The 27,820-nt window shown below is 40.6% G+C and overlaps 2 protein-coding genes across 3 annotated transcripts in view; one reads left to right on the top strand and one right to left on the bottom strand.

The window, feature by feature from the left end:
- Positions 1-286: 286 nt before the first annotated feature.
- TDRD1 (tudor domain containing 1) lies at positions 287-26,816 on the bottom strand. The gene is made up of 23 exons (XM_039709103.1): positions 26,703-26,816; positions 25,081-25,893; positions 17,557-17,809; positions 15,391-15,455; positions 15,048-15,195; positions 14,557-14,662; positions 14,198-14,237; positions 12,555-12,603; positions 10,321-10,401; positions 9,836-10,003; positions 9,229-9,336; positions 8,549-8,719; positions 8,036-8,284; positions 6,524-6,646; positions 5,520-5,630; positions 5,180-5,350; positions 4,027-4,272; positions 3,392-3,508; positions 3,071-3,181; positions 2,646-2,813; positions 2,100-2,321; positions 1,881-1,927; positions 287-1,278 (listed from the first exon to the last, which is right to left on the bottom strand). The coding sequence occupies exons 1-23, from the start codon at positions 26,814-26,816 to the stop codon at positions 1,186-1,188; spliced, it is 3,774 nt and encodes a 1,257-aa protein (XP_039565037.1). The 3' UTR covers positions 287-1,185.
- The window catches only part of CCDC186 (coiled-coil domain containing 186), a 35,153-nt gene continuing 32,779 nt past the window's right edge, over positions 25,447-27,820 (top strand). The window contains exon 1 of one of the 2 annotated variants that reach the window (XM_039708884.1): positions 25,447-25,516. The gene's annotated coding sequence lies outside the window, so the exon portion shown is untranslated. Of the gene's footprint in view, positions 25,517-26,177; positions 26,260-27,820 lie in introns of those variants that run through there. The other variant, XM_039708885.1, reaches the window with a different exon arrangement.

Below are 27,820 nucleotides of genomic sequence, written 5' to 3'. Positions count from 1 at the left end.
GAGGGAGGATGTGGACAAGTGAACAAGAGGTGTGGGAGTACTAAATCATCAGTGAGGTGCTTTGCATGGAGGCAAAGGCTTGTGCAAGTCCCAGAGAGTCCAAGGACCCTTGACAAAGCCACAGTCTTAGTTCAGAACCAGGGGCACGAATAGAACTCCAGAAATTCAAGTGCAAATATTCATCTAATTATTAGTTACTGCAAGAATATGATGCAACAAAAACTAAGAGGCAGGGGAAAAAAATGGAGGCAATTTGAGTGTAATAAAACATTAAGTCAAAGGAGAGTATTTCGCAACAATTTTAATCTCAAGATTCTTCTAATCTGCAAAAGCCCAAACTTGAAGTGTTGTAAGTGGACAAAAAGGCTGACCCTGCAGTTTCAATCAGCAAATGTCTACTGTGTTCCACAAAATATAGTCTGACATTCCTGAATTAGTCAGAAATGACTGATAATCTCTTAATAATTTGATTCGGTATTTTTGTCATAGCCAGGACTGGGTCTTTTTTATTACAATGTGAAGACTTGATGGGGTAGAAATCCTGATGATGTAGCCACACAAAAAACAGCTTCAATACAATTCACTTCAAAATAGCATTCACAGATGCATATTATACAGCATAAGTGTAAAAAAGGAACTGTGCACATTAAAGTGTTTACTGATTTCAGAGAGAACTACCTGTGTGCAGTCCAAGACAACATTCAACCTTTAATGATACTGAAATCAAGGTTATGAAGAACACATGGAGGTCTAACTTCAGACCAGAAATCAGGTTGAAAGATGAGTAATCAAAAGAAGATACAAAGTTTTTCAAGTAATATAAATGGTACCAAAGTGAAGTGAGCCTTACATTTATAATAATTTCAAATGCAAGTCTGCAGAACAGACTCACAATGTAATGGCCATTCCATAAACTTCTGTGCATTCAACAGGAAAATACATGCAAAATGTTTACTAGCACATGGTGGCATAAGAACAGAACAAAGTTTTAGCTTGCAGCTTTGCAATCCTCCAAGTTACATACTTGTGTCACAGTAACAATCAAGCATACAGATAAAAGCAGTACTTAAACAGCACAGTTTCTACAAAGTGACCCTCATTGTTTAAGCTGATGCTCTTGATCTTCTAAAAAAGGAACTGCAGCAACTTGGTGGACATGAAAATGAAATGGTGCGTGTCAGAGACTTAGTGCTTCAACAGATTTTTCATATCAGTGAATCCATCTGGATTCCCAAACTTGTTTAAAAGGAAGAGTAGGACTTGTTTATGCTTTTCAAGCTGTGGAATAAGCAGAAAGAGTTAGAAATATACAATTCTGGTGTTTTTTAAATTGCTGATCTCAGATCAGGGTAGATGCTAATATGACAAACTCAGCTAAATACTGTATTAATTCAATAAATAGATTTAGTTCCTTTCTGTTGTAGAATTTTCTGGAGGGGGAAACAGCCAACAGAACTGTAGCTGACTTGCCCTTGTCAATGTATGTGTCCCTCCCCCCTTTTTTCTCCTGAAGCAGCTTCCTTAAACTAAATTGATTAAATACTCAAATTAAGATTGAGATCAGCATCTTAAATTAGATAACAGAGAAAAGTGACACTCCTGAGACTTCAAACACTTGAAAAATGAAGTAAGAGCTGTCTGTGGGGCAAAGTACAGACTAATGAAGTCTGAGTGCTCTAAACACCATCCTCCCTCAGCTTCAGGGTGCTCTAATTACCACCATATATAAAAAAACCTGAGAACAAGTGTCAGGATACATTTCACTAAACTTCCATGTTTCAGTAGCTATTATTCCCCTTAATCCCATTTGCTTCCTACACAGGGTTTCTTTTGAATTCTGGAAACATAAAAAAGGAAGTATTGCTTGGAGTGAATCTTACTTGCACTTTTAATTCCTTGCAGCAGCAGTTGGTCTCACCTTCATTACCTACAAAAACCAAAGTGAATGAGCAAAATACACACATACATTCCTTTCCTAATTTAAGACGTGACATGTGATGTTGTCCGGGACTTTAAGAAGCAAAAGTTGTTTAGCCACCCCATGTGCTTACAAGTTCTTCAGAATAAGCAAAGAGAAGTAATCAAGCCAAAGTATGTACCTTGATGTTCACTATGCGAGTTTTTAGCACTGCAGGATGTGACCAAGCCCTCCTTTAGAAGTTTGTCAGCTACATTCACATAACCATCATCCAAGTGTTTCTCCACTGTTACTAAATTAACATTTCCATTAATCCCTTTCACTGTAATTATAACATGTTGCTTCAATAATAGTTTTTTCAACTTGTCAAGCACTAATGGAGACCACTCAGCTTTCTCTATTCCTGCAAAAAAAGGAAAATCAAATTTGTTATATAAATAATTCCTTTAAACTATAACTTGAATCGTACATACATGCTTTGGAAAATATGATGCTAGATTTTCCTAATATAAATAGCTTAAATTCTAATAAACTAAAAACATGTTTTCTAAACCAGCTTTTATCATGCTTACCAATATACTATTTCAGAAGACCATCAGGTTGTTTACCAGTATTAGGGAATGAACACTACCACCAGAACAGGTAAAAAAATTATAATATTCAAGAAAACCAGTCAGGGGTTTTGGGGTGGGGTTTTTTTGCTTATTTTGAGGAGTTTTTTTTTTACCTGCAAGTGAACATGTAATTGTCTGAAAAGGCAGCTGTAAATAGGAATCAGTGATTGGCAGCACCTTTGAAAGGGGTAAAGTTTCTGTGTTGCCATAGTCTCCATACAGAACTTTCACTGCAGACTGGGAAGCTTCCAGAACAACAGCTCTGTACCAATTGCCATTACCTGAAAAGATTGGGACAAGAATGGTAATGTGTGAAGAATCATCTTATAAACACACGTTTATCCTGAGAACAAGAAACTGTAGCATTTTTAAAGAGATTTTAAATACTGTGGTGGATATATAAAAGGCCAATTGACAAGAAGCACAATTAAGAGATCCATAAGCACTTTCAAGTTGGTGGTCTTCCTTTGTCTAAATCAAAAATGAAATCTGTGTTTTACACTGGCCAAGGAAATGGAAGGACAAACGATTGTCTCACCTGAAAACTGAGCACAACAGGCTTCACCCAGTTTTGGTTGGAAGGGCTGTTTGTTGCAAGATCTACAATAGTCTCCCAGTGAAATCAGCTCCTTAAGGAGCTTCTTTTGATCTACAGGAAAAAAACACATTCACTAACCACATGTGGGTACAATGAAGAGCATACTTAAGCCCCCTGCTCTCCCCTTTGACATTTTTTATATTTTCCTACTGCCTAAAATACATTTCTACATGGTTCAGTTCACTACACACATTAATTGTATTAACTAGCTTCAACAGTGACCTCTTATTGGTATTAGGAACAAGGAACACTTTTTCTTACCTTTATTTGGAACTGGTACAGCATAGAACAAGTGTGGGCTTACAACTTCAGTTACACAGACAGACATGGTTTCATCTACAGCCAATTCAATTGACTTCCAGTGCCCAAGTGAGGCTGCTAATAGAAGTGGTAAGAAAATGCAGTGTTACCACTATCCTCCAAGCATACATCTATTTTAAGGAACTGTTATTTTAATTGATATTTGTAATATTTTTTTGAATTTCAGACACGACTACATGCCTTCCCTTCAGGAAGACAAACCTAAAGCAAGATAAATGATGCTTACTTTGCTGTTCATAAACTGTTGGCATATAAAAGTAGCTAAAGTAAAAAACAGCTCAGAAAAAATAAGACCTTGAAAAGCAAATTTGAGAAAAGTTTCAGTCATAGAAAACTTCTAATTCTCTGATTCCCACAGAGTCAAGCAACATTCATTTAAGACAAACAGTGATTTTTAACTTTCTTTTTTTGTCTGTAATGCCACCTGCAGGGCAGCTGGTGTTCAACTGTAAGAACTGACAATATACCCAAAACTATGCATTGACATTAACTGTAGTTAAACAAGAAAATAACAGTTAAAGGCTGGAATACTGAAAATTATTGTTAAATCTATAAGTTAACATTCCTTTAATTACCTTTTTGGTCAACAGATGTGTTTGGAAAGTTATTTTTATCTTGCAGAACATCCTTTACAACCAGTTTTTCTGAAGTTAGTATCTCATTGATAATTGCTGGACAATCTGTGGAATTATCAGTAAGAATTACACCTGCCCCATCTTCAGAAAGGGAAGTTATTGTGGCTTGAAGCTCTAAGCCTGAAGTGTACATATGAAATCTTCTTGTAGCTTCTGGATTCCACTTGGTATTTCCAGGCTTTACACCTGGGAAGTAAGAAATGTTAAAATATCTCCATTCATTATTACTGATTTTCCTCAACATTATAATTTCCTTTAAAAAGTACTTTAAAAAAAATCTCTTCAGAGCATATCCTGAAATATCAAGGCTACTTTTACTACCCTAGGGCAACACATTGCCCTTCATCCTGTTAACTGCTCTCCCTCTTCCTCCTTTTTTCTAAATGCCCACATTTTCTCAAGACTCCCAAGTCTCATCTTCTATATTTTATGATTCAACCAAGTAAATCCTTTGCCTCAGCACAAATAACATTATTAAAACTGGTTTTGGATCAGTATAGCCAAGCCTTTTTATCAAAGGAGCAGACAAAACCTAAGTGTTTTAAGGGTGGGTGGGCAGGGGAACAGCACAAGACATTTGAACAAAATGAGGTTTTGAGCTTTTTCCTGTTTCCAAATTTTTCATTTTTAAACCAAGCAGACTACACCAGAAATAAAGAGAAGCTCTGCAGAATGTTGAACGGTGTGGAAAAGGAATTTGCAGAACACTGAGAAAGCAGTACAGTGCCAAACTCTTCAGGAGTCAAATGAAAGAGAACTGAAAGGCCACCTTGCTTTATTTAAACAGATTAGCTCCATTGCCTGCAAAAATTGTGAGAAATAAAGTTGCACAAAAGCACATTTACTCCTAGGAAGACACCAACTAAAAACCAGTAAGCACTACAGATGAAGCAGAACTAAACAAGCTCCCTTTTGAGCAGTAAAGCAGTAAGCAAAGTCCATGCAGGTCACTCCAGAGAACTGGCAGGAGCTCAGAGAAAGCAGACAAACCCAAAAGAACAGAGTTCTGCACAGTATTCCCTGTCATCACCTCCTTCCCCAAAGCAGCAAGTCTCTACATGCAAGAGCTCTTGTAAAAAAAAATAAGATTCACCTGAGAGCCAGCATTTAATTGCTTGAAATGGAAGTTTTAGGAATGAGGACGAGATCTGTCGGATATTATCCCGTGGTACATCCTCAGTGTTTCCATAGTCCACAAAGCTCACTCGAACACTTCCCTCTGAAGTGACATTTTGCACCACAGCACGGTACCAGTTACCATCCTCTAATTTTAAAGAAGATTAAAAAAAATAATAATTACTTCACACATTTGGTAAGTCTACCAGCTTTCAGGTGTTAGTAAATAAATATAATTCTCCTCTACCAATGTAAACTATCAGCTGATTTTTCATGTTCACCCTATAAAAACAAAACTACTTCAGTCTGTTACTTGCCAGAGTAAAAAGCACAGCAAGGGTCTCCATTCTCAGGCTCAAAAACATCTGGTGGTGTTCTCTGACAGTATTCAGACAATGATTTGTTAAGTGAGTTTAGAGCAAGTAACTCTGAAAATTAGAAAGAAAACCAAAGAAAATTAGAAAAAACCCCAAAGATGAGATCAATGAAATGAGCTGACTTGAACTTGATCCATGCTGTTTTACAGTTTACTTGTAAACCTTCAAATGTATTCCTTGACTACAAAAGTCAAGGAACAAACACCCCTCATTTTAAGAGCTGCCCCGTATTTTTTGTTTGGATGCCTTTAGCTCCCTCTTCAGCCACCGAATTTTGTCACATTCTTTTTCTAGCATTTAAAACACCAATGGCTATCAGAAGTCTTTATACAGACTTCTGGTAGAGAAACAAGATTACTTTTTAACTAATCCAATAGGAAGTCATGTCTCAATGGCTGCTAATTGTGTTGCAATTATTATATCTCTAAGTTTTTCTAAGTTACAGGAGTGCACTAGAAGAGAGCTCCAGTGAATATTGTCTTGCAATAGGGAACATGTCTCTTATTTGCTTTTTTTAACAGAATCCATAATCATGAAGATAATTCAGCCCAACATCAACCCAGCACCACACCACAGTCACCCCTAAGTACCACATCCAGATGCCTCTTGCACACTCCCAGAAACAATGACTCTACCACCTCCCTGGACAACTTATTCCAGTGCCTGGCCACTCTTGCAGTGAAAAATAAAAATAAAAATAAGATATCCTTTGGCTAGGTTATGGTAACTCTTTCACTTTCCTCTACTGCTTATCTTCAACATTTTCACATTTCAATACCATGACCTAATTTCTTTGTCACTCCATTTGTATTCTTGGATAAAAACCTCAGAGGTAAGCCTTCATGCTGTAAGCTTACTTGACATACTAGTTCATTAGAACTATAAAAAGTGACAAAGCAGGAAATCAAGAAACTCTCAGAAAGAATTAAGCTGAATGAACTTACCATGGCTGTTTGAAATCTGACAGTAGAATTCTCCAGGATTGTACACTGTACATACTATGACACTGAGTGTTTGGTTAAGAGTTAATTTAATCCACTTGCACATTCTTTTGTTTGTTGTGTCCTCTAGAAAGAACAGATAAAAACATAGAATGAAAAGAAATTAAACTTTTACAGGAAAAAAATCCCTTCCCAAATGCTCATTTGCATCCTTGAATTTCTTGTTGTAAACTGTCCAACAGACTAATCACCAGTGAGAGGCTCTTTGCAGAGTAAAGCCAAGATTCTTTTAACTTAATGCTTCATTACCAAAAAGAGCAAGCCATAGATAGCAGTGAAGAGCAATTACACAAAGAGATAAAGACTAGCTGGCAACAGCCTGGGCAAGAGGGACACTGGGGAACTTTGGTTCCTGGAAACAGGGTAAGGAGCATAGAAGAGGGAAACATCTGTCACCAAGACAACTGGAAACAACCTAAGGAGGAAAAGCAAAGAAGATTACTAGAAAGACTGGTTGCAGAAATTTGCACTGAATATTATACTCAGGTATCTGAAAGAAATTTATTATTTAACACAAGTTGTAGAATACATCATGAGAACACTAAATCATAGCACTGGAGAACAGTCTATTTAAAACCTGCATTCAACAGCTCTGGCTCAGTGATGGAAATTACAAAAGGGTGAGAGGCAACCAATAAACCAAGTAAGTACAAAACAGGCCCTCGATGAGGGCCACAGATCAAAATGTGTTTAGATACAGCCAGGAAAGTTACTGCTTATTCTAATTTTTGTAAAATTCCTTACTCTACTGAACAAAGACAAGGAGTAATTGTGTCCCGGCCACAAGGCCTTGAGTGAGAAAGATTGAAATTATTTGAACATAGACTTGACAAAAAGTTTTCAGAACCAATGGATCAGAAGAGAATACATATGTTTGCCAGCCACAGGATGGAAAAAAGAGGAACTTAGCATGCTTCATAAACCAGGAATCTTCCCCAAGATTTCAAAGAAATTCAATGTAACTTAAGTAAAAATATCTTGGCTTGAAGCTTTGGTCACTAAATCCAAGAGGACAATTTAAGCATAGACTTAAAGCTTTATAAGCTACTACAGTCAAATTTTCAAGGACTATGTATGTGGGTTTATGTGTAAAATATAGGACAATGAGGATCACAATAGAGCAAATATTATTTACACGAATGGATTAGGGCGGAAGAACAAGCAGGTAGTAACCAGTCACAGCCTACTTCAACTGGAAATTGTAAGACTTACAACAAGAGTAAGTACCAGCTTCCAGAAGCAGGCAGTTACAACTTTGTTAAGCGTGCACAACTGGACACACACACAGACACACAATTCTTTACTGTTAAGATGCCATGGCTAAACTTTGGACTTGTGAAAGCCAGACTTGATGAGCCAGGCTGAAAAGCTCTTAGAGATAAGAGCTTGCATTCTCTGTACCCACTCCAGCAGGAGGCAAACAATGCCAGGGCAGCAAGACATGTCCATACTCACTGTTGGCTTGCTCAGCATCACTCCCTCTGGCTGCTGGTAAGGCCATGCTCAGTTCCTCAGCTGCAAAGCCCTTCTGGATGAGAAGGCTTGATACATTTATTACTGGAGTACCTGATGCATCTGTGAGCTCCACCACGGATTTAGAACTCTCTTTATCCACTACTTTTACTGTCAACACTTTGTCTTTCACCAGTTTTTTCATGTAAGAAATACCTTCTGAGGTCCATGCTCCTAATGGTGGCTTTACACCTAAAAAGTCACATAGTATGGAAAGGTTCTGAGGTCAGTCCAACTCTCACAATGTGTAGACAGGTATAACAACTGCAAGTACATTCTGAAATATTGCCACATTTTGTAGATATGCCATGACAGTTAAGAATTCTGGAAATAATGCCCACCATTACCTCCATCCTTCCCCATGTTTCAATGTGAGATGCTACAGGTGTGGTGGTTATGAAACACCTCTTGTTCTCCCCCTATCTAGTTTGAAACTGCTAATCATTTACTTCGTACCTGCCAGGCTACATCTTATGGCTTGAGCTGGCAAGTCCATTAAGCTTGGAATTATAGGACGAAGTCTGGTCAGTGGAAGAGAGTCAGAATTACCATAATCCATATAGTCCACCAAAACAGTGTCTTCAGAAGCATAAGCTGTAACAGCAGCACGATACCAAAGGTTGTCTTCTACAAAGGATGACAGAGATGTAATGTCTGAGAACAGAATCATTTTTTTGTTATAAACCAATATAAAAATACATCCATTTCAGCACAGCTCAGGACTACCAGGTGCTGGCTAAAGTAGCATTTTGAGAAGAAGTCTATCAGAATGGCATCTTTCCATATAATCCCATTTCTTCTGTGCTTTTTTGTGGAACTGAAATTTCAAAGATATACTTATTTCCAACCCTGGGAAAATAGTACTTAGCAACATAAAAACCCCAAACTTTCCATGATCTCTTAATAAGCTATTCTAAATAATCTGAATCCAGTGTTAAGAGTTTGCTCAATAAAGGAACATTTTAAAATTGGTATTTTACAGATACAATTTTTCAAATCACTACCTAGCATTGCCCACAGCTAAAAATTAAAGATAAATAAATTCTATATAAAACATTTCTAAACATAATTACAAAATGTATATTTTTGATAATAAATTTAAGTGACATAACTTAGTATTTTTAGTCCATTTTTACCTGTGAACTGGGCACAGCACACATTGCCAGCAGCAGGACGGAAAGATGGACTACTGGGAATTTTGCCACAGTATTCATTAAGAGATACTTCAAGCTCAGCAAGTTGACCTGATGTTAAAATACATAGGTTTTGGAACATGGTCTGTCTTGCAATTATTACAAAATAATTAAGCTCAAAGCCTGGAAGAACATCTTGTAGTGTAATAGAGAGAATTTCAAATGTTTAACATTGATGAGACTAGGGCCCTTCAATCATTAACATCCAAGGGAGTCCTCATGTGTGTCTGAGGAATCACAGCAGGGAACAGACAGGGAAAACCAGTGATGGATTTTTTCAACAAAGGGACAAAGCTGAAGCCAGTGCAAATTGAAAGCAAGCTAGTGGAGGCATGCCAAGAGGAAACCAAAGAAGACAGCTCTTCCAACAACAGGCAGGTGATGAGGCAGTTCACTTCTTCCCAAAGGACACACTTTGCTACTGATTACCCAGAATTAAAAGGCTGCACATGGACAGAGAAGAAAAATCCACCTTCCTCCAGCCATGCCCTACTAAAGAGAAAAATTCCATACCAGGCATTCTACATCCCATTACCAACCCTTCACTTACGGGCACTTTGCATCCGCTGACAAAAAAAGGTGTCTGGATTTTGAATGTGAGAAACCACACCAGAAAATTCATCTCCAATACTTAAAGAGACAAACTTGGTAATTGAATTAACACAGTCTTCATCCTCAAGTAATTTTTTTTCACCTCCCTTTGAATGGTTTTCTGATACTGCACAGAAAAAAGAAAAAACATTGCCAATCAAAAGCTAGCTGACTGAAAATATAAACATACTGAAATAGTTTATTCTTTTTATTGATACTTTGAACTTTGAAGGCTCCTGTCATATTATGAAATTAATGCTCACATAATAATCACTACACAAATGTTTTATACTATTACAATCTCTATGAGCTAATGTGAGCAGTGACTTGAAGCTCCATTAGCCAACATTTGTAAGTTAGAGGTGATGCTAGTGAGCAGCTAGAATACCAGGCAGCACCGGAGGACCTAAAATTCCCCAAGTTTAGTTTGGTTTGCTTGCTTACCTCCTGGAGAGTCTACTTTGGCATCACTTCCTGAAGTTAAATGAGACTTCATTTCTAAGGGAACTTTATCTAGGCAGTCTTCTAAAATACAGATGCAAGAACAAATGATTTATCACACAAAATAGCCATCAGCTAGTTTCACTTCAGAACCATCCTCTAAGCCAGATCTATATTCTTATCACAAGGTGAGCTCATTCTACTTATTTGCTCAGCACTTAACATTTAAAATGCAAAACAAAGGTAATTTCAGAGTAGCTCAACTACTTGAGTTCTCTGAGCACATTCACAGCTCCAAGACTGTCTGACTTCATAAAATGAGCAAAGCAGTAACAATCAACATTTACTTGCAGTCACTAAAAGCTGTGAGCTGAAAAACTGATTACTGCTTTTTAGACACCAGGATTCTTAACTTACCTCATTATTGACAACACTGAGTATGTAATGATTTAGTCAGGATGTCTTTGTAAATCTTGGTTTTTCAGCTATTACATACTCCATTTCTGATGCATGAAGCACCATTCCAAACTTTCAATACCATTATTTTCAAATTAAAACCTCAATACAAGTGTTTCAGTTGCTTATAAAGTCTGGAATGAACACATGGAACATTTCAAGAATGCAGTGACATTTATGTGACTTTCTCTCCAAAAGGTTGGCAGGTTTCACATCACTTCTCCACTAGTGTGCTGTGAAGCAAGCAAATGTGAAATATGCCCAGCACAATCCTTAATCAGCTGAATTTACAGGGGATAAAGAGAACCATCCTATAGTATTACATGGAGATAAGCTTCCTGCACATGAGCAAGTTTAGCAAGCTTGGAGCATCAACCATCACATCTCTGAATGTTTCTGTGGGATGCAGATCAATTAAATTAATATGGTCTTGGCACTACATTGTTCCTGCTCTGCAGCCAGAGGAAAATCTAAACAATAGTCTTGCACATAACAAAAGGTACACCTTTGACAATCAAACCCAGCTCAACTGAAAATCTGAATTCTTACTCCTCAAAGGTCTTGTGCTTGGCTTGTCTCTCATAGAAGCTTGCAAAGTTAGAAATATAAATATGCTTATAGAGTTCTCCAACTGGATACAGCAATATCCAATGATTGTTCTTTCTCTGGAATACTTAGTGAGCATGTATGAAATATCATGAAAGCTGGTAAAATCCTACATGGAACTGAAAATTGACACTAATTTTTAAAGAGTTAAAAATGCATGAGAAAGAAACAAAATTGTACCAAATTTTCATGCATCTATTAAAACAGAAAAATAAATAAGATGATCCAGAACACAGTGAAGTTAATACAATTCTACTGGAAAAGTAAATGTTGGGGTTGGTTGTTACTTGTCTCTGCCCCAGCATGGGAAAAAGTGGTTTTGGGTAGGTCGTGCTCTCGAAGGAGGAGTTTGGACTCTTGCTTTTAGGTCTTTAGTTGAGTTTATTATTTCTTATTTACAAAGATTTTCTTTTTGTTTAGCTGAGGTCTGATTAGTAAGACAGCTAAAGGTACTTTCTTCTGTCTACGAGGTGGTTGTCTTTTTTATAATGAAAATTATGTATTAGATATTTACTTTTACTTTTCAATACTTTTTGTTCTTGTTGGCAAGTGTATTCTTTCTATGAACTAATTTACACATGTCAACATTATCTTGAACATGGATGTCAAGGAGAAGAAAGAAGAAGGACAGGGCACGCCCAAATTCTTTTATCTTGGGACTTTTGATTTATGCACAGAATTTTAGACCCTCTTGTACAACACATAAAACCCCCCTGTACAGTGTATTCTAACTTAAGTTCTAACAAGTGAATAACATCTCCTCACCATTCAGACATGAAATTCTCTCATTTCCTCACTTTTAGGTGTTATTTCTTTAAAAGGATCAAAGTCAAGTCACTAGGTACTTTTGGTAACATTCTAGGGCCTTTGAGTCCCCCAAGGGTTGTCTCGGTAGCTCTGGACATTTGGAGTGATGTACTGAGTTCCTACAGTAAACTTACTAAAATTTAAGGTTATTAAGCTTAGCAAGGTATTTCAGGCACTGACATTTTTGTGGAAAGGTGAAATAAAGTACAACTGAGAAAGAAAAAGTCAAGGGAGAGGCTGGCAAAGTGACAAGAGGGAGGAGAGCAAAAGAAATAAACAGGGGTTATCTTTTACAGGTGTTAGGAGGGGTGTGAACATCAAAGCCTTAATTATGGTGAGTTGTTTTATCCACGCAACCAAACACTCACCAGAATCTGGAAGCACAACATCTACAGCAAAACTCAACCTCACTTCCTCCTGCAATACATCAACACCAGTTAGTGAACAGTGCTTTCCTATGAGCTGAGAGAAAAACCTGGCAATGCCTTCATTCCATCCTTTTCCTTTTGGATCAAAATGGGCAAAGAAACACTTAATGGCCTGGAAATAATATAATTAGAACAAGAGGGGATAGCAGATTATTTCCCCCTATCTAAGTGACTAAATAACTAAGGCCTTCAGAAATATCACCTTGCACATTAAAGCTGCTGTTGGGGCTTCAATTCAACTAACTTCTGCACTCTCTTCTAAAGCATTGGGAAATTAAGGTAAAAATAAAGAATCCCTAGAAGTTGAATTGCCCTATTTAAAACAGGTACAAGTTATGTTTAATATGAAGCTGTTCAGCTGTAGCTCCTTGTAGTAACAAAGTCCAAGAAACACTGCAGAGATATACTGAACATCAATGAAGAACAAGTGCTGCAGACTCACACATTCACCTCCCCACTCCTGTTTTACAGGACAACTCAGCTGAAATTCCCACTTATGATGCTCTCATAAATAAGAATCTAATTCCACCTGCTTCCTCATCACCTTAACACCTCAGAGTAGATTAGAACTCCTGTTCTATCTGCTGGCATCCATTTTTAAAAAGTCTAATAATTTAATGTAACCCACCTTAATACCCTTCAACATGTAATCTCTTACTTCTGCAGAACTCATGAGAGCTTCAAAAGGTGAACAAGATCACAAAACCCCTTCTGTTCTTTGAAAATCAAGTGACTGCAAATTTTTTGCTCATATTGTACAACCACTTGGTGTAATGGGCCCTCATCATCAATTGATAAGTTTCATTAGAACCCAGTCACAAGCACACACACAACACGAACTAACAGGATGAGCTAACAGAAGTCTCATGACATGAAGCCTCCTTTCCACATTCCTTCAAAAAGTTAAACAGATGAATAAGCTACTTCAAAGAATGACACGACAAAGGAGTTCTGCAGTGCAAGCAAGAGGCTAGCTGGAGGTATGCAAACTTATCCACCTTCAAAAATGTTATCCCAAAAAACCACAACGACACAAAAATCAACTCCTGCAGAAGAGTTCACAGGAAGACATGTTTGGCTCAAAGAAAGATCAAGAGAGGCTTTAACAAATTACAGAGGAGAACTGTGTCATCTTTAGTTCCTTCTACAGCAAAGAAGCAACAGCTTATCTGCAACTGTTAATGTATACTACATTAAATATATTTATCTAATAAATTTCCTAGATTCTAAGAGCCAGCTCATTATTTCTTCACAGAAACAAGACACCAGAATTTTTCTGTATTGGACACACTACATCTGCTTCCTTCCCACACTATTTCTCTAGCAACATCATATGTGTCCTGATTTTTAACTTTTTTCACAATTTTATTTTTTTCAAAAAAACTCCCAGGGTGGTCTGATAGTGCTTCTAGGAGCTCCAGAAGTAACATTTTTCTGAATGCTTCTCCCAATAGCTTTTCATTTGAAGCACTGATCTTTCTAAAATGAGCAACTTGCTCCTTTTCTGTACAGGTTAAATGAAGCACACTGCCACTCACTCACAGCAGATCCAGTCAAGACACAGTCAAAATTGTATGACATACCTTAAGATACACTCCTGTCTTGGCTTTGCTATTATTTAAACTGTAATCAAAGAAAAAGATGTCAGTTTGAAGAACCAAAGACTGACAAGTAGCATTAATAATACAATCTACTTGCAAATAGATAAAACGCTGTGTTTGTAGTATGTGATTTTTGCCAACCCTTATTCCTCATCCACTAAAATGCAGAATTACAAATGTGGCAATATGCAATAATGACAGGCATAAGATAATGCAGTTCTAGCTTAAGAATAAGCAACATGTTTGACTGGAATAGTGCCTTCCCACGGTCATTTATGTTGTAGTGGCAGGGACATTGTCTTCCTGCAAAGATTATTTGGCAGAACTTTAAACAAACTTACTTCTGTTTAAGGGGATCACAAACTACTCTATGTGCTGGCCAGTCCTTTTTCTGGCAATCTGCAGAGCAATAGTATGTTTGCAGACACTGTGAGCATCTGAGCTTTCCTAAAACAAACCAAAAGAAAAGACAAGAGAAGTCTGAGCAAAACACGTATTGGAAGGAACAACAACTGTTTAAATAACTGCTTTACAAAACAGCTCCCCTGCAATTCTAAGCACATACAAATATGTATTTGTATTGACATACAGTTATCAGACATTGCTGCCCAAATATCCCAAATTCCTTCTATATTTAAGGGGAAAAAACCCACCACTTTTGATAAAGAAATGCTCTCTTCTGCTTGTCAGTCCTGTTACTCTAACTATGTTCTACACTTGTGTCTGAGAGTTAAAAATATTTCTCCATTTGAATGCATTTCTGAGCAAACCTGATCTGGTTTCAGTGATAGATGTACTGTGTGTCACAGGCCACAGGACAGCAGGCACTTACCAAACAGACCACAACGATGGCAAGTGCCCCCTTTAGGGGGTGGCACTAACAAACTCAAGAAACTCTTATCATAGCAAATAGAAAAAGCACTCTTAGAGGAACATTGCAATTTCTTTGGCTTCCCATTAATCCAATTAGAATGTGACACCTGTGGAAGAAAAATTGAAGTCATTCTTACAGGATAAAACCTCCCCATTAGGGTAGAAATATTCTAATATACAAGAACATGACAACAAAAGGAGACAAAACTTCTAAGTTCTAGAAAGAGAAATACATGCTGATAATTCCTGCTACCTAGAAATGCTCAGAATACTTGGGGCAACTATAAAGTGAAATAACTCACAGTATTTTCTTTATCAGCTGCAGCTATGCAGTTCTCTCTACCAGTTTTGTCTTCCATAGAACTTCCTAGAAGCAGAAGTATTTGCAAAGGGATCTGATTAACAACACCAACACATGCCTATGTTATGGAATATTTGCAGGAAGAAACAAGGCTCTTGGCTACTCCTACTATTCTGCCAGCCCATTTGAGTGAATGGAGATGTTGGACACACTCTGGAAGTCACTTGTTTTCATTCTGATACCACATTCACTCAATCATGCAATCAGTGGCATTATTAAAACAACAGTTTCACCTTCTGTGCTTATCACTCAATACTGAGAAACAAAACACTCTGAAACGAGATTCTGACTTTCCAGTGAGTGCCTTATAAACCTTGTGGTCTTTCCTGTGAGTTTTTACCAAACAACTCTTAGAAGACATTCAACTAAGCCTGCATATCAATACAGCAGGAACTCTGTTTTTATAAGTGGGCAACTCATCCACCTACATGGAATTTGTTTCTGTGCTAAGCTAGGTATGGCACTCAAATCTTGTTCCAGTCTGGCAGGCCTGTCCAAGATCTCCACTGAGACAACACAAAGCTTACACGGCCTTTTTTCCCACCTGGAAGCAAGTAAATCTTATAAACTCTGCCTGAACTAAAACTCTTGCCTAACATGAAATCAATTTTCATGAACTCTCCAGAACCAAAATGTCTGCACATAAAGCTAGTTCAGATCTCCCAAATGAAGCCTTTCCCTCTCCCCAACTTGGAGTAAGACAACATGGATCAGACAGTACTGAGACAGAGACAAGAAGCATTGCTGAAAGAACTCCAGCTCCCATGTATTGCTCCAAATTCCCTGACACTTCAATTATCCTGGTGGCTTTTTCAGTTTCTGAGGCATTTCAGCAGACACAAGTTTGGAGAATTAGGAGTCATATTTATAAGCCATACTCATAGTGATGATGTGTATGAATAATAAAGCATATACACAACCACAGAAGAATAAAGTCAAGATCTCTGTCAAGCTTAGGACAAAGTCTCTCTTACTGCACTTGTGCTGTTGTTAAAACTTTCTGTACTGTTTCTACATTTGTCAAAAATACCCTGTATTGTTTGCTTACAAAATATTGGATTTTGTTCAATATTTCAGAAACTCAGCCTCAAAACTCAAAGCTTTTTAACAGTAAGTTTGTACCTGTGACCCTGTCGCTTAAATCTGCATCTGCAACTTCATTATGCTGAAGATTAAGTGGTTCTGCCATCATGTAAAGGTTGACATTAGAGTATGACCAAAGGTGGCTGTGGGCCAGGTAACTGCAAAAGCATGGATTTAAAGATTAATTCAGGCAGGCGCACAAATTGAAGAATTTTTGGGTCATATTCTGAAGATGTATTTAAGCATTCATTCTGTAAGGCTAATTTCTCTACCATCTATTACTTTTGTTTGCACAGCAAAACACTTTCTGCACTAAGGAACTCAACAATGAATACTGCAGATTAAATGATGAAAATTCCTTCAGAAGAGGAACACACTGACAAATAGCAGCAGCCACCAACACCTGCACGTGAAGCTCACTGTGTCTCTGGAGGAGACCTCGCTATACTTTTGTTAAAAGAGTTTGTAGTAATAAAAAGCAGAGGCTGCATTCCTGGGTTCCTCATGCCGGGAGCCTGAGGGGAACCACTGCCCGAAGAGCGGCTGCCTGAGGGGAAGCACAGCCCTGGGCTCTGCCAAAATGCATTTTCAGCACCTGCTTTCCAAGTGTTAAGACGCAATAGAATTGTTTTAAATTAAAAATATAGGCAAAAACAAACTAAAATGAACCTGTGAATAAAGCAGAGTAGTCTCCTAAGTGACACTGCAAACTAACTCCACCAGAAATGTGCTTTCAACAACCTCAATTAAAGGGGTGTCATTAAAATTAACTGATTCTAAAGTGATTTTTAAGTGATTAAAATTAAGTGATTTTAAGTAACTCAGACTAAAATTAGACAGCCCCGTCCCACGGCCTGCACCCAAGCTCGCAGCCAACCCCGCCACCTCCGGCCCTCTCCTCTCAGCAGAGCGCTCACCCCCGGCTCCTTTCCCGGGGGAAAGCGAAGCGCCCACCCCCTGCCCCTGTGTCCCCCGAGAGCACCCTCACCCCGGGCCGCCCCGAGCCCCTCGGAGCAGCGCTCACCCCGGGCCGCCGCCCCGCCGTCGGCGCTGCCCCACGCGGGAAGCAGGGCCGGGCGCTCACTCGAGGACCGTCGGCGGGAAGAGAGGAAGCAGCGGCCCCCACAGGCCAGCGACGGCTCCAGGCGCTGCCGGCGGGCCCGCGCCGCTCGTTCCGCCCCGCCCAGGCGGGACCCGGTGCTCAGGGGCGGAGCGGGGCCTGTGCTGCCCGCGGCGCGGTCATCGCGGCCGGGAAGGCGCGGCCTCAGGATATTCCACTAGTTCGGGTTGTTCTAAACCCCATTCAATCTGGACTTGAACAATTTCAGGGATAGGGCATGGGGCCTCCACACCTTCTCTAAGTAACCCAGTGTCAGGGCCTCACTACCAGCACAGCAAAGGATTTCTTCCCAATATCTAATCTAAGCCCGTCCTCTCTCATTTGAAGCCATTCCCCTTTGTCCGATCACTACGTGCCCTTGTAAAAAGGCCCTCTTCAGGTCTCTTGTGCCTCTGGGTACTGGAAGGTGCTCTGAGGTCTTTCTGGAGGCTCTCCAGGATGAACAGCCCCAGTTCCCAGCCTGACCTCATAGCAGAGGTGCTCCAGGCCTCTGCGTGTCTTTGGGGACAGAATTATTCATGGTTGAACCAGTAACCCAAATTTATTTTGTACAAATTCAGAAAATGGCTGTGGGTTCCCAGCCTGACCTCATAGCAGAGGTGCTCCGGGCCTCTGAGCACCTTCGTGGACATAATCATCACTCATGGTTGAACCAGTAACCCCAATTTATTTCATACAAATTCAGAAAATGGCTGTGAGAGCTATGCAAAAAGCAGAAATTTGATACACAAAATTGATGCATTTGTATTTTTAAGTACTTGAATTTCGCCTTGCAGCCGAGAACATACATCACTTCATCTCCCATTCTCATTCTCCTTTGTCCTTTTCCCTCTTTCTTTTCTATACAAGGTGTTTTTCCCTTTTCTTCAACTTTTGTCTCCAATCTCCATGTCTCTATCTTAATGGGAAAATATACTTCATCCTCATGACTACTCAGACATGATCTCAGGTGTTCTCAGTGCTGTGCAATTAAGCTTTCACCAAAAAATAAATTAATCTGATCTATTTTAGTGCCTACATTGTTGTACTTATTATTAAAGTATATAAAATCAGTGATGGATTTTATTGTTACATGTTCTGTACAGCAGGGAATAATTATCTCTGTTCACAGAGATGTAACTGAAGCACAGCTATTTTGCCTTAAGTCATTTGGCATCTGGCTGTGACAGCGTTTCAGTCTAAATTACCTGTATTTAAGTCTAGGATCCTGTCTGCCAAACTAAGCATTCTCAAAAGAAAAATGAACAACACACCTGATGGCTGCTGCGTTTTCTCTCAGGGGTTTAGATACCGCCTACTAAAGTCAGAGGAAAGACTCCTCCTGGCTCACATGAACCTCCAGCCCCCAGCTCCAGGCTGAGCAAAGCTGAGTGCATCAGAGGCTGCTCTTGCAACAAGAAGGAAAATTAGGTGGGATTTGGTGGGATTTCAAGAAACCCACATGTCAAATTGCTCAGCATTGTATATCAGAGTAGGCACACCTCTGTGTGGGAGATTGTGGGGAGACAGGGTGATGATGGTCATACAGCCTTCATCATCTCCCTGCCCCTTGTTCCTCTGTCCCTAGGATTAGCCCAGTAATCCTCATGCCTAGGAAAAGCTAATACTCTTGCAACAAGAAGGAAAATTAGGTGGGATTTGGTGGGATTTCAAGAAACCCATATGCCAAATTGCTCAGCATTGCATATCAGAGTAGGCACACCTCTGTGTGTAAATTTGATACATAAAATTGACGCATTTGTATTTTTAAGTATTTGAATTTCGCCTTGCAGCCGAGAACATACATCACTTCATCTCCCATTCTCATTCTCCTTTGTCCTTTTCCCTCTTTCTTTTCTATACAAGGTGTTTTTCCCTTTTCTTCAACTTTTGTCTCCAATCTCCATGTCTCTATCTTAATGGGAAAATATACTTCATCCTCATGACTACTCAGACATGATCTCAGGTGTTCTCAGTGCTGTGCAATTAAGCTTTCACCAAAAAATAAATTAATCTGATCTATTTTAGTGCCTACATTGTTGTACTTATTATTAAAGTGTATAAAATCAGTGATGGATTTTATTGTTACATGTTCTGTACAGCAGGGAATAATTATCTCTGTTCACAGAGATGTAACTGAAGCACAGCTATTTTGCCTTAAGTCATTTGGCATCTGACTGTGACAGCGTTTCAGTCTAAATTACCTGTATTTAAGTCTAGGATCCTGTCTGCCAAACTAAGCATTCTCAAAAGAAAAATGAACAACACACCTGATGGCTGCTGCGTTTTCTCTCAGGGGTTTAGATACCGCCTACTAAAGTCAGAGGAAAGACTCCTCCTGGCTCACATGAACCTCCAGCCCCCAGCTCCAGGCTGAGCAAAGCTGAGTGCATCAGAGGCTGCTCTTGCAACAAGAAGGAAAATTAGGTGGGATTTGGTGGGATTTCAAGAAACCCACATGTCAAATTGCTCAGCATTGTATATCAGAGTAGGCACACCTCTGTGTGGGAGATTGTGGGGAGACAGGGTGATGATGGTCATACAGCCTTCATCATCTCCCTGCCCCTTGTTCCTCTGTCCCTAGGATTAGCCCAGTAATCCTCATGCCTAGGAAAAGCTAATACCACTAAGAAATACTTCTCTGTCATTCAAACCTCTCTCTCAAAAAAAAAATGAGGCTCCTTGTAGCTTAAAAGGTCTAGACAAGATGACCCAGCACCATGTCCAGCTGAATCTTAAAATTGTCCAGCATTGGGGAATCCATCACTTCCTTAGGGAGATTATTCCAAAGCCTGTTTTTTCTTATTGTGAACAAAAAAAAAAAAAAAAAAAGAAAAAAAAATTAGGCTTCCTTGTAGCTTAAAACATCTAGACAAGATGACCCAGCACCCTGTCCACCTGAATCTTAAAATTGTCCAGCATTGGGGAATCCATCACTTCCTTAGGGAGATTATTCCAAAGCCTGTTTTTTCTTATTGTGAAACATTTTACTCCTGTGTCTAATTGGAATCTTCCCAGAAGTTATTTGTATCCATTACCCTCTGTCTTTTCCATGGGAATCCATGTAAAAAAAAATAAAAAAAATAATTTCCATCTTCTTTGTATTCACCCTTTAAATATTAGAATGTGGTGATAAAGCCTCCCCTTTATCCCCTTTAGGAGCCTTCTCTACTGACAGCTGAGCAATCCCATTTCTCTCAGCTGCTCTTTCTATGTCAAACTTCTGAAACCTTGATGTTCTTTGTGGCTCTTCTCTGGTGCCTCTCCAGCCTGTCCACATCTCTGTTATGTAGCAGGGACCAAAAGTGACTGCAGCATTTCAGGTGTAGCCTGGCAAGCACTAAGTGGGGCAAATACTTCTTTATCTGTGCTGGTGATGCCCTTGTTGATGCAGCCCAGCATCCTGTTGGCTTTCTTTGCTGCAGCAGCATCGTGTTCACTCACAGTGAGCTGCTTGTCCACCAGGAACCCCAGGTCTGTTTACACAGAGCTGCTCCTCAGATGGGTAGATACCAGCCTGTGCTGCACTTCTGGATTATGTTATGCAAGGTGCAAGATGTTACACTTGGCCTTGTTGAACTTTATAAAGCTCTTTTCAGCTCACTCTTCCAGCCTGTCCAGGTCTCCCTGCAGGGTAACTGAGTGTCTGTCAGAGGTAACTGAGGAGAGTGCTCTTAGCACGGTGGCTGATCAGGACAAACATCCCAGGAGCTGCACGAGGCTGGTGTGACTGGCCTGCAGTTGTTAGAAAGAGCTTTGGGCTCTTTACATTAGCTTTGGGCTTACCTACATGTATGTTCTGTAATAACTGTACCAGTCTGTCACTAGCTCCAGGATCTAAATGCCTAGGAACCTGCTGAGACACCACTGTGCTACATGCTGAAAAAGGACAGTCCAAGCAACATAGAATGAACAGAATTTTTTCCAAATGTAACTTGCTTAGAGCATTTGAGTGATCACAGTCACACTTGGGATTTGCCAGGTAGAGATCAGATGTGGTAGTGGCAAGCAGCTTCAGCAGAGATGCTGTCCTTGCCTGACACGTGGAGGGAAGATGGGGCTTTGTGAATGGTTCTCCCTAAACACCCCTGGCAAACTGTGCTGGCTCAGAATGAAACAGTTACACAATGAAAACTATTCCCCATGAAGAAAATAATAACTCTTTGTGTAATTTTGCCATGATGTGAAATGCAGGAATCAATTCAGCCTGCAGTAATTACATTCCAACAGACCAGCCCTCTGACAAATACAGAAGATGGGAATTGGGCAAGCTGGCTCTGCTGCCAGCTCCTCCTCAGCAGTGCCAGACATGGTCCTTTGACACTGGTGGTCTCAGAGGAGTGTGGGGTATCACTCAGCACATCTGCCGTTTGAGCCACCTCACTGTTCTCCCTTAAAGTGGAGTTGCTAACACTTCTTTAGCTGAAGGAGAAAAAATAGCTTTGTAAGCCTTTCCAGTGGGCAAAGCTATAGAAATGCTCTGGATGATTAACAAATGTCATCCGTAAACTGAGCAATCAGATGAACATTTCCTTTCCTTTTTCTTATATAATAAAGCACAAGCCAAAAGGCAGAACGACAACCTCTTGAATATGTGGGCCAAATTCTGCTTCTGCCTCTGCAATGCAGAGTTTGTCTGCAGCAGACAAATCTGTTGTGTAGGACTGTCTGTCTTTCAGATGGTAAATTCTCTCAGGAATTGTTTTCCTCAGCATTTGTACATGCCAAATAAGAGCTATGGCTGGCTAATTAAGAGGTACAGTATTTAATTTTGATTTAACACCATGCAGGTAGTGTGGAGAAGGACTCTCTCTGTGACCTGTCATTGTCATTCCTGGGGATAAGATACTCTTCACATGAAAATGGGACTCAAGCACAGGTATTCTAAGAGTCAGAACTGTCAGCATCAGTTCTAGGACTGAAGCTGTGGGGAGTCTATTCCTTTTCTTCTGCCTTTAAGGAAGAACTGCACTAACCAGGCTCTATTTTCTTAACCTGATTTTAATCCTTCTCTAAAAAATGCCCAAAATAAAAGGCAAAAATCAGATTAAATTCTTCTGTTGGAACACACTAAACACATACAGGTCACATCAGTGGGACTGTAGACAAAGTGTACAGCAAGGTAAAAGCACAAATCTTAAACAGACTGGAGTCAGAGTATACTGATGTCTCTGCAGTCGTCTTTAAATATCTAGAAGACCAAATAAGAAAAGAAGCATTTGGGCACTGAAGTGACTGTGTTACAGAGCAGCAGTGTGAACTTTGCAGCTCAGCTGCAGAACAGCAGCAGTAGTGGCAAAGAGCCCTTTCTGAAAGCAGAGCTCAGACTTGTGCTGCATGGCAATTAGCAAGTGAGTGTTGCATGGCACTGCTTTCTGAAAAGAGACAATTTTTACTTGTCTCTGTTCCACACCTGATTTTCTATGTATTTTTAGAAAGATGGCATGCACAGTGTAATTTGAGCAAAGCAAGGGCTAGACACTTGCCTTTAAAATGTTATTTGGAAGTTTAAGTTGAGGGCATGAGTGCTCTCTGCAACCTACTTCCATTTGTGCTTTCAAATTAATGTTTCTAAAGACATATGACTGACTCCTAGAGGTGATGGCTGCTTAATTACTTGAAGCAGTATTATCTTTCCCAGAACAATGGACACTGAAAGATTTATAGTTATGATGGCACTGAAGGTTTACAGATTGATTTTTTTCTAAGATCCCACTGTTGTTTTTAAGGATCATTTAATCTGTTTTGTCCTGGTTTTGGCTGGGATAGAGTTAATTTTCTTCCTAGTAGCTCGTACAGAGCAGTGCTTTGCATTTAGGATGGATTTAGAAAAATGTTGATAACATACTAATGTTTTTAGTTGTTTCTAAATGTGTTTACACTATTGTCAAGGACCTTTCAGCTTCTCATACCCTGCCAGCAAGAAGCTGGGGTGGGGGGGGAACACAGCTGGGACAGCTGATACCAGCTGGCCAAAGATTATTCCATACCAAATGGCATCATCCTCAGGACATAAACTGAGGAACAGCTGACCAGGGAACAGTTTGGGAACTGTCTGGGCATCAGTCAGTAAGTGGGGAAAAATTGCATTGTGTATCACTGGGTTTGTATATATTATCATGCTTATTATTTTATTTTCTGTCACATTAAACGGTCTTTATCTTGACCCACAAGTTTGAGTCTTCCATTTCTCTCTCCTGGCCTGCTGGAGCCAGGAGAGCCAGCAGATTTGTGGGGCATAGTTGTTGGCTGGGGTTAAACAGCAGGTTTCAAGGAGCATTTTCTAGGACGCCCAAATTTGCAGTTGCAGCTCTGAAATTCCAAATATCTAGAAAGAATATGGAGAAAAAGAACTTGCTCTGAAATAACTCTCTCAATTAATGTTTGTAAGTGAAATTATGCAGCACATTCTACTTTTAAGGTCATCCATGATACAAACTGAAGGAATCATCACTGCATCATTGGGTAGGTGATGCTTTCATACATGTAGGTATTTGTATGCTTTTATCCATATATAAAAATAAATTAGCCAAAATAAAGCAACAATCTGATCTATCATTAAAGTTAGTCTTGCTATGAGTAGGGGATTGGACTAGATAATTTACTGAGGTCCCTTCCAACCTGAATTATTCAGTAATTCTAACTTGCTTTTCTATTGTTATGTTTAAGATGTTACTTCCAGGAGAGGTGCCAATGCTCATCTTAGCTGAGCTGCTATAGCAAATACAACTGCTTTTACTTAGCAGCTTGTCTGCTAAGGTATTTTTTCAATTTCTTTTTTATTAAAAACCCGGCATTTATGCTGTGCTCTGGATTCAAAAAACCTTTATGTTCCACTGAAAAACTGCTGATCCCAGCACTGAAATGCAGTCCAGATTTTTGATGCCCAGCAAAATTTTCACCTTTTTTTCAAAATCCAATCAGAATGAAGTCCCAGCAGGTGCTAAGTACTAAGTGAAGCTCTTTATTAACATTACTGCATTGACTCTTGCATGGCATGTAGGTGCAGGTTTTGACATAATGTGCAGGGGTTGGTTATGGAGAATGAGATGCTCTTAAGAGAGAAGATTCTATTTGTCATTACTTGTGCACTGGATCTTGCAAAAAGGAGAGGCATCTTCGTAACCATCTCTCTGAAAAGTGCTGGGGTGAAGAATCCCTCCTGTAAGGCAGCTGCTCAGGGCTGTGGGCTTGGATAGTGCCATGGAATGTCTGACATGGGATCCCTTGTTAACATAAACACGTTTAAATAAGAAGAGAAAAAAATTCATCCAGACTGAAACAATTTATAGACGCATGCCTGAAATTATCTTGTGTGAAATCACAGAATTAATTAGGTTGGAAAACACTTCTGAGATCATCGAGCCCAGCCTGTGACCCCACACCAGCACGGCGCTGAGTGCCACGTCCAGCTCTCCTCGAACACCTCAGGGACGGTGACTCCACCACCTCCCTGGGCCGTCCGTTCCGGTATCTGATCGCCCTTCCCGTGAAGAAATTCCTCCTAATGTCCACCCTAAATGTCCGCTGGCGCACTAATACCGCAGCATTATGTCCCACATCCAGCCGCTCGGAGCTTTTAGCACCGTCGGTGGCTCGCAGGCTTTCGGCGGAGCGGGTGGGAGCGCGGCAGCACGAGGGCGAGGGAAGGCGGCGAGATGGATCCCACGTTACCTGCTGGTCCCGGTGGCTGCCGCGGTGGCCCGTCCGCCCCCAGCCCATCCCGAGCGGCACCATAGCACCCGCAGGGCCCTCAGGACCCGCGGCCCCGCGGGGCTGGGCCGGCCCCGCCGCCCGAAGCTGCCCCGAGCCCNNGGGGAGCGGGACCGCGCTGCGCCCGCCATGGCCGCGCCGCCGCCGCTCCTGCCGCCCGCCTAGCGACCGGGTGAGGGCCGAGCCGCAGCACGGGCGGGCGAGTGGGTGGATGCTCGGAACCGGCGCCTTGGCACTGCCGGCGTCCCCCGGCCGCGGGCACTGCCGCGCTCCTCGAGGGGAGGCGTGGAGCGGCCGAGGGCGCCGGCGCTGGACGGGACGGGCGCTGCCCGGCGGGCCCGGGAGGGCAGCGGGGCCGCTGATCCGCTTCACTGTCAGCGGGAGATAAACCGTGGGGGAGGCGGGGGAAGGACGGGCGGGAGGCAGAACTCCCCGGTGCCAGGGGCTGTCCCTGTGCAGGTGGGGGCGCTGGGCTGGCGGGGTCGCGCTAGGGCCGGGGGCGAGGCGCAGGAGGAGGGAGCGAGGTGACAGCAGAGCCGGGCTGAGGTCCTGCCATAGCAACACCTCCGGTCAGGACCTCCGAGCGGGTAGCGCAGGCTCCTGTGCTGGCTCGCAGTCTCTTTGTTTCTGTACAGCTTTTCTTTTCCGTGGTGTTAATTACGCTGTGCTGTTTCATTGACTGCGTGTTGATTTTCTGTATGGGTAAATAATTAGATAACAAAGCCCAGCAGCTGTTAGGAAGGTTATTTGCTAGAGCCGGCTGCGGTGTTGCGGTAGGGGTACGTGTCCTTGTTTTTGCAGATGGTATTTGTAAAAGCTGCCTGCCCTTCTAGGTTTGAAAGAGGGACTTCAGCAATATGATTATGATGTAGGCTTGCAGATTTTGGCTCTTGTCCCGGAAAATAGTCTGCACAGGTGAGTCTGGTACATGTATCCTTGCAATGAGACTCCGTGCAGACCAAAAGAGGATTTCTTAGGGAATTGAAATGTGTGAAGATGAGAAGTATGACATTCCAGCTTCAGTGCTGCTTTGCTTTATCTCCTCATAGAACTGCTTTTCAGAAGTTAAAATGTTGCAAGCAGAATAGACTAAAAATCCAGGTATGGCACCTATGTCAGTATGTTTTGTGGTATAAGGAAATGATTGAAACTGTGAGCCACAGCTGTGTTTCTCTGTGAGCAAAGAAATGTAATCACTGGCTGCAGTGAATGCTTGTGTTGCACTTGACTTGAGGGAGGAGATAGTTAAGCTCTGAAGATATGAGAAACTGAAAGTATGAAGATGTTTCATGAGGCTGTTAGATGACATTTCAAATGTCATTTGTTTTATTTTAAAAGAAGAACTAGTTGCATATTGCCTTGAGCTCTTTCTGAAAATCTTCAATCATCTGTTCTTGCCTGGTTTTAAAACGGTATTTTTCTGTCACTTTATAAGACTTGATTTGGAGTTTTTGAGAGATGTTTATTGGCATTGTGAGGTTCACTGTTTCAAACTGTTGAGAAGAGGGCTGAAGAACCACATACAGAGAGTGGTTAATTTGATTCCAAGTAGCAGCTCTGTTGCTTAATGCTATATGAAGCTAATACTGAACTTCCTGAAGCTGGCTTTTAAAAGAGCTATGAAAAATAGAAATGCAATGTTTTTCTGGATTTAATTGTGTTATTAAGCATGTTAAATTAGTAGATGTGGGGTCCAAGAAGCAATATGCTCTACTTAGTTCTGGACTGAATTGTTCTGAACTTATTTTCCAGCTGCCAAAGACAATATTGGATAGCCTGATGGATAATACTTACCTTTGAGTCGTAGTCTAAGACCTGCTGCCTCAAATTGAGCGTGAAAAAAAACTCATCAGAAAGAAATCAATGTCAGAATAGAGGGGAAAATCATGACCCTAATTTCAAGAACTACATGGAATATTGCTACTATAATAATATTGTCTATAATACTATGTTTTAGATGAATTAACAGAAATTAATTAATCTACAGTCTTCTATAGAGCTCACAATTGACTTTTTCACATCCTAAAGGATTGAAGTGTTTGCTTATTTGTTTTCAGGGATAGTGGAGAAACTCTAGGAAAGTCAGGTTTGAAAACATTAGAGCTCTGCTATCCCCCCAAATGGTGTTTTTCAGTACGTAGTGACCATACAGACAGTAATTCCATTGCTGGAATTTTACAGCTTTTGACGTGTTCTGGAAACAACATTTGAAAAGAGCCATTGAAAGCAAACATGCTGCAGTCTCCAGTGCCAAATATGCCAAGATCTGTATCTTACCAATGCCTTGACACTACAGGTTTGTAGGAAGGTCTGCCAGAGCTCTGCCTTCTGTAGTGTGAACAAGAGTTATGGCTCTGTCACAGGTGTGGAGGAGCTGTCATAGAAGGTGTGCTTTGTCCAGGTTGTGTACTCAGTCATAAATTTGATTTCTTCCCCTCCCTTAAGACATTCTTCTTTGCACAGGTGATGTTATCAG

The sequence above is a fragment of the Passer montanus genome, unplaced genomic scaffold, assembly GCF_014805655.1.
Source record: "Passer montanus isolate IOZ18808 unplaced genomic scaffold, ASM1480565v1 scaffold21, whole genome shotgun sequence".
NCBI classification, from domain to species: domain Eukaryota; kingdom Metazoa; phylum Chordata; class Aves; order Passeriformes; family Passeridae; genus Passer; species Passer montanus.
The sequence above is the reverse complement of the archived record's forward strand: the minus strand, read 5'-3'. Positions and strand labels throughout refer to the sequence as shown.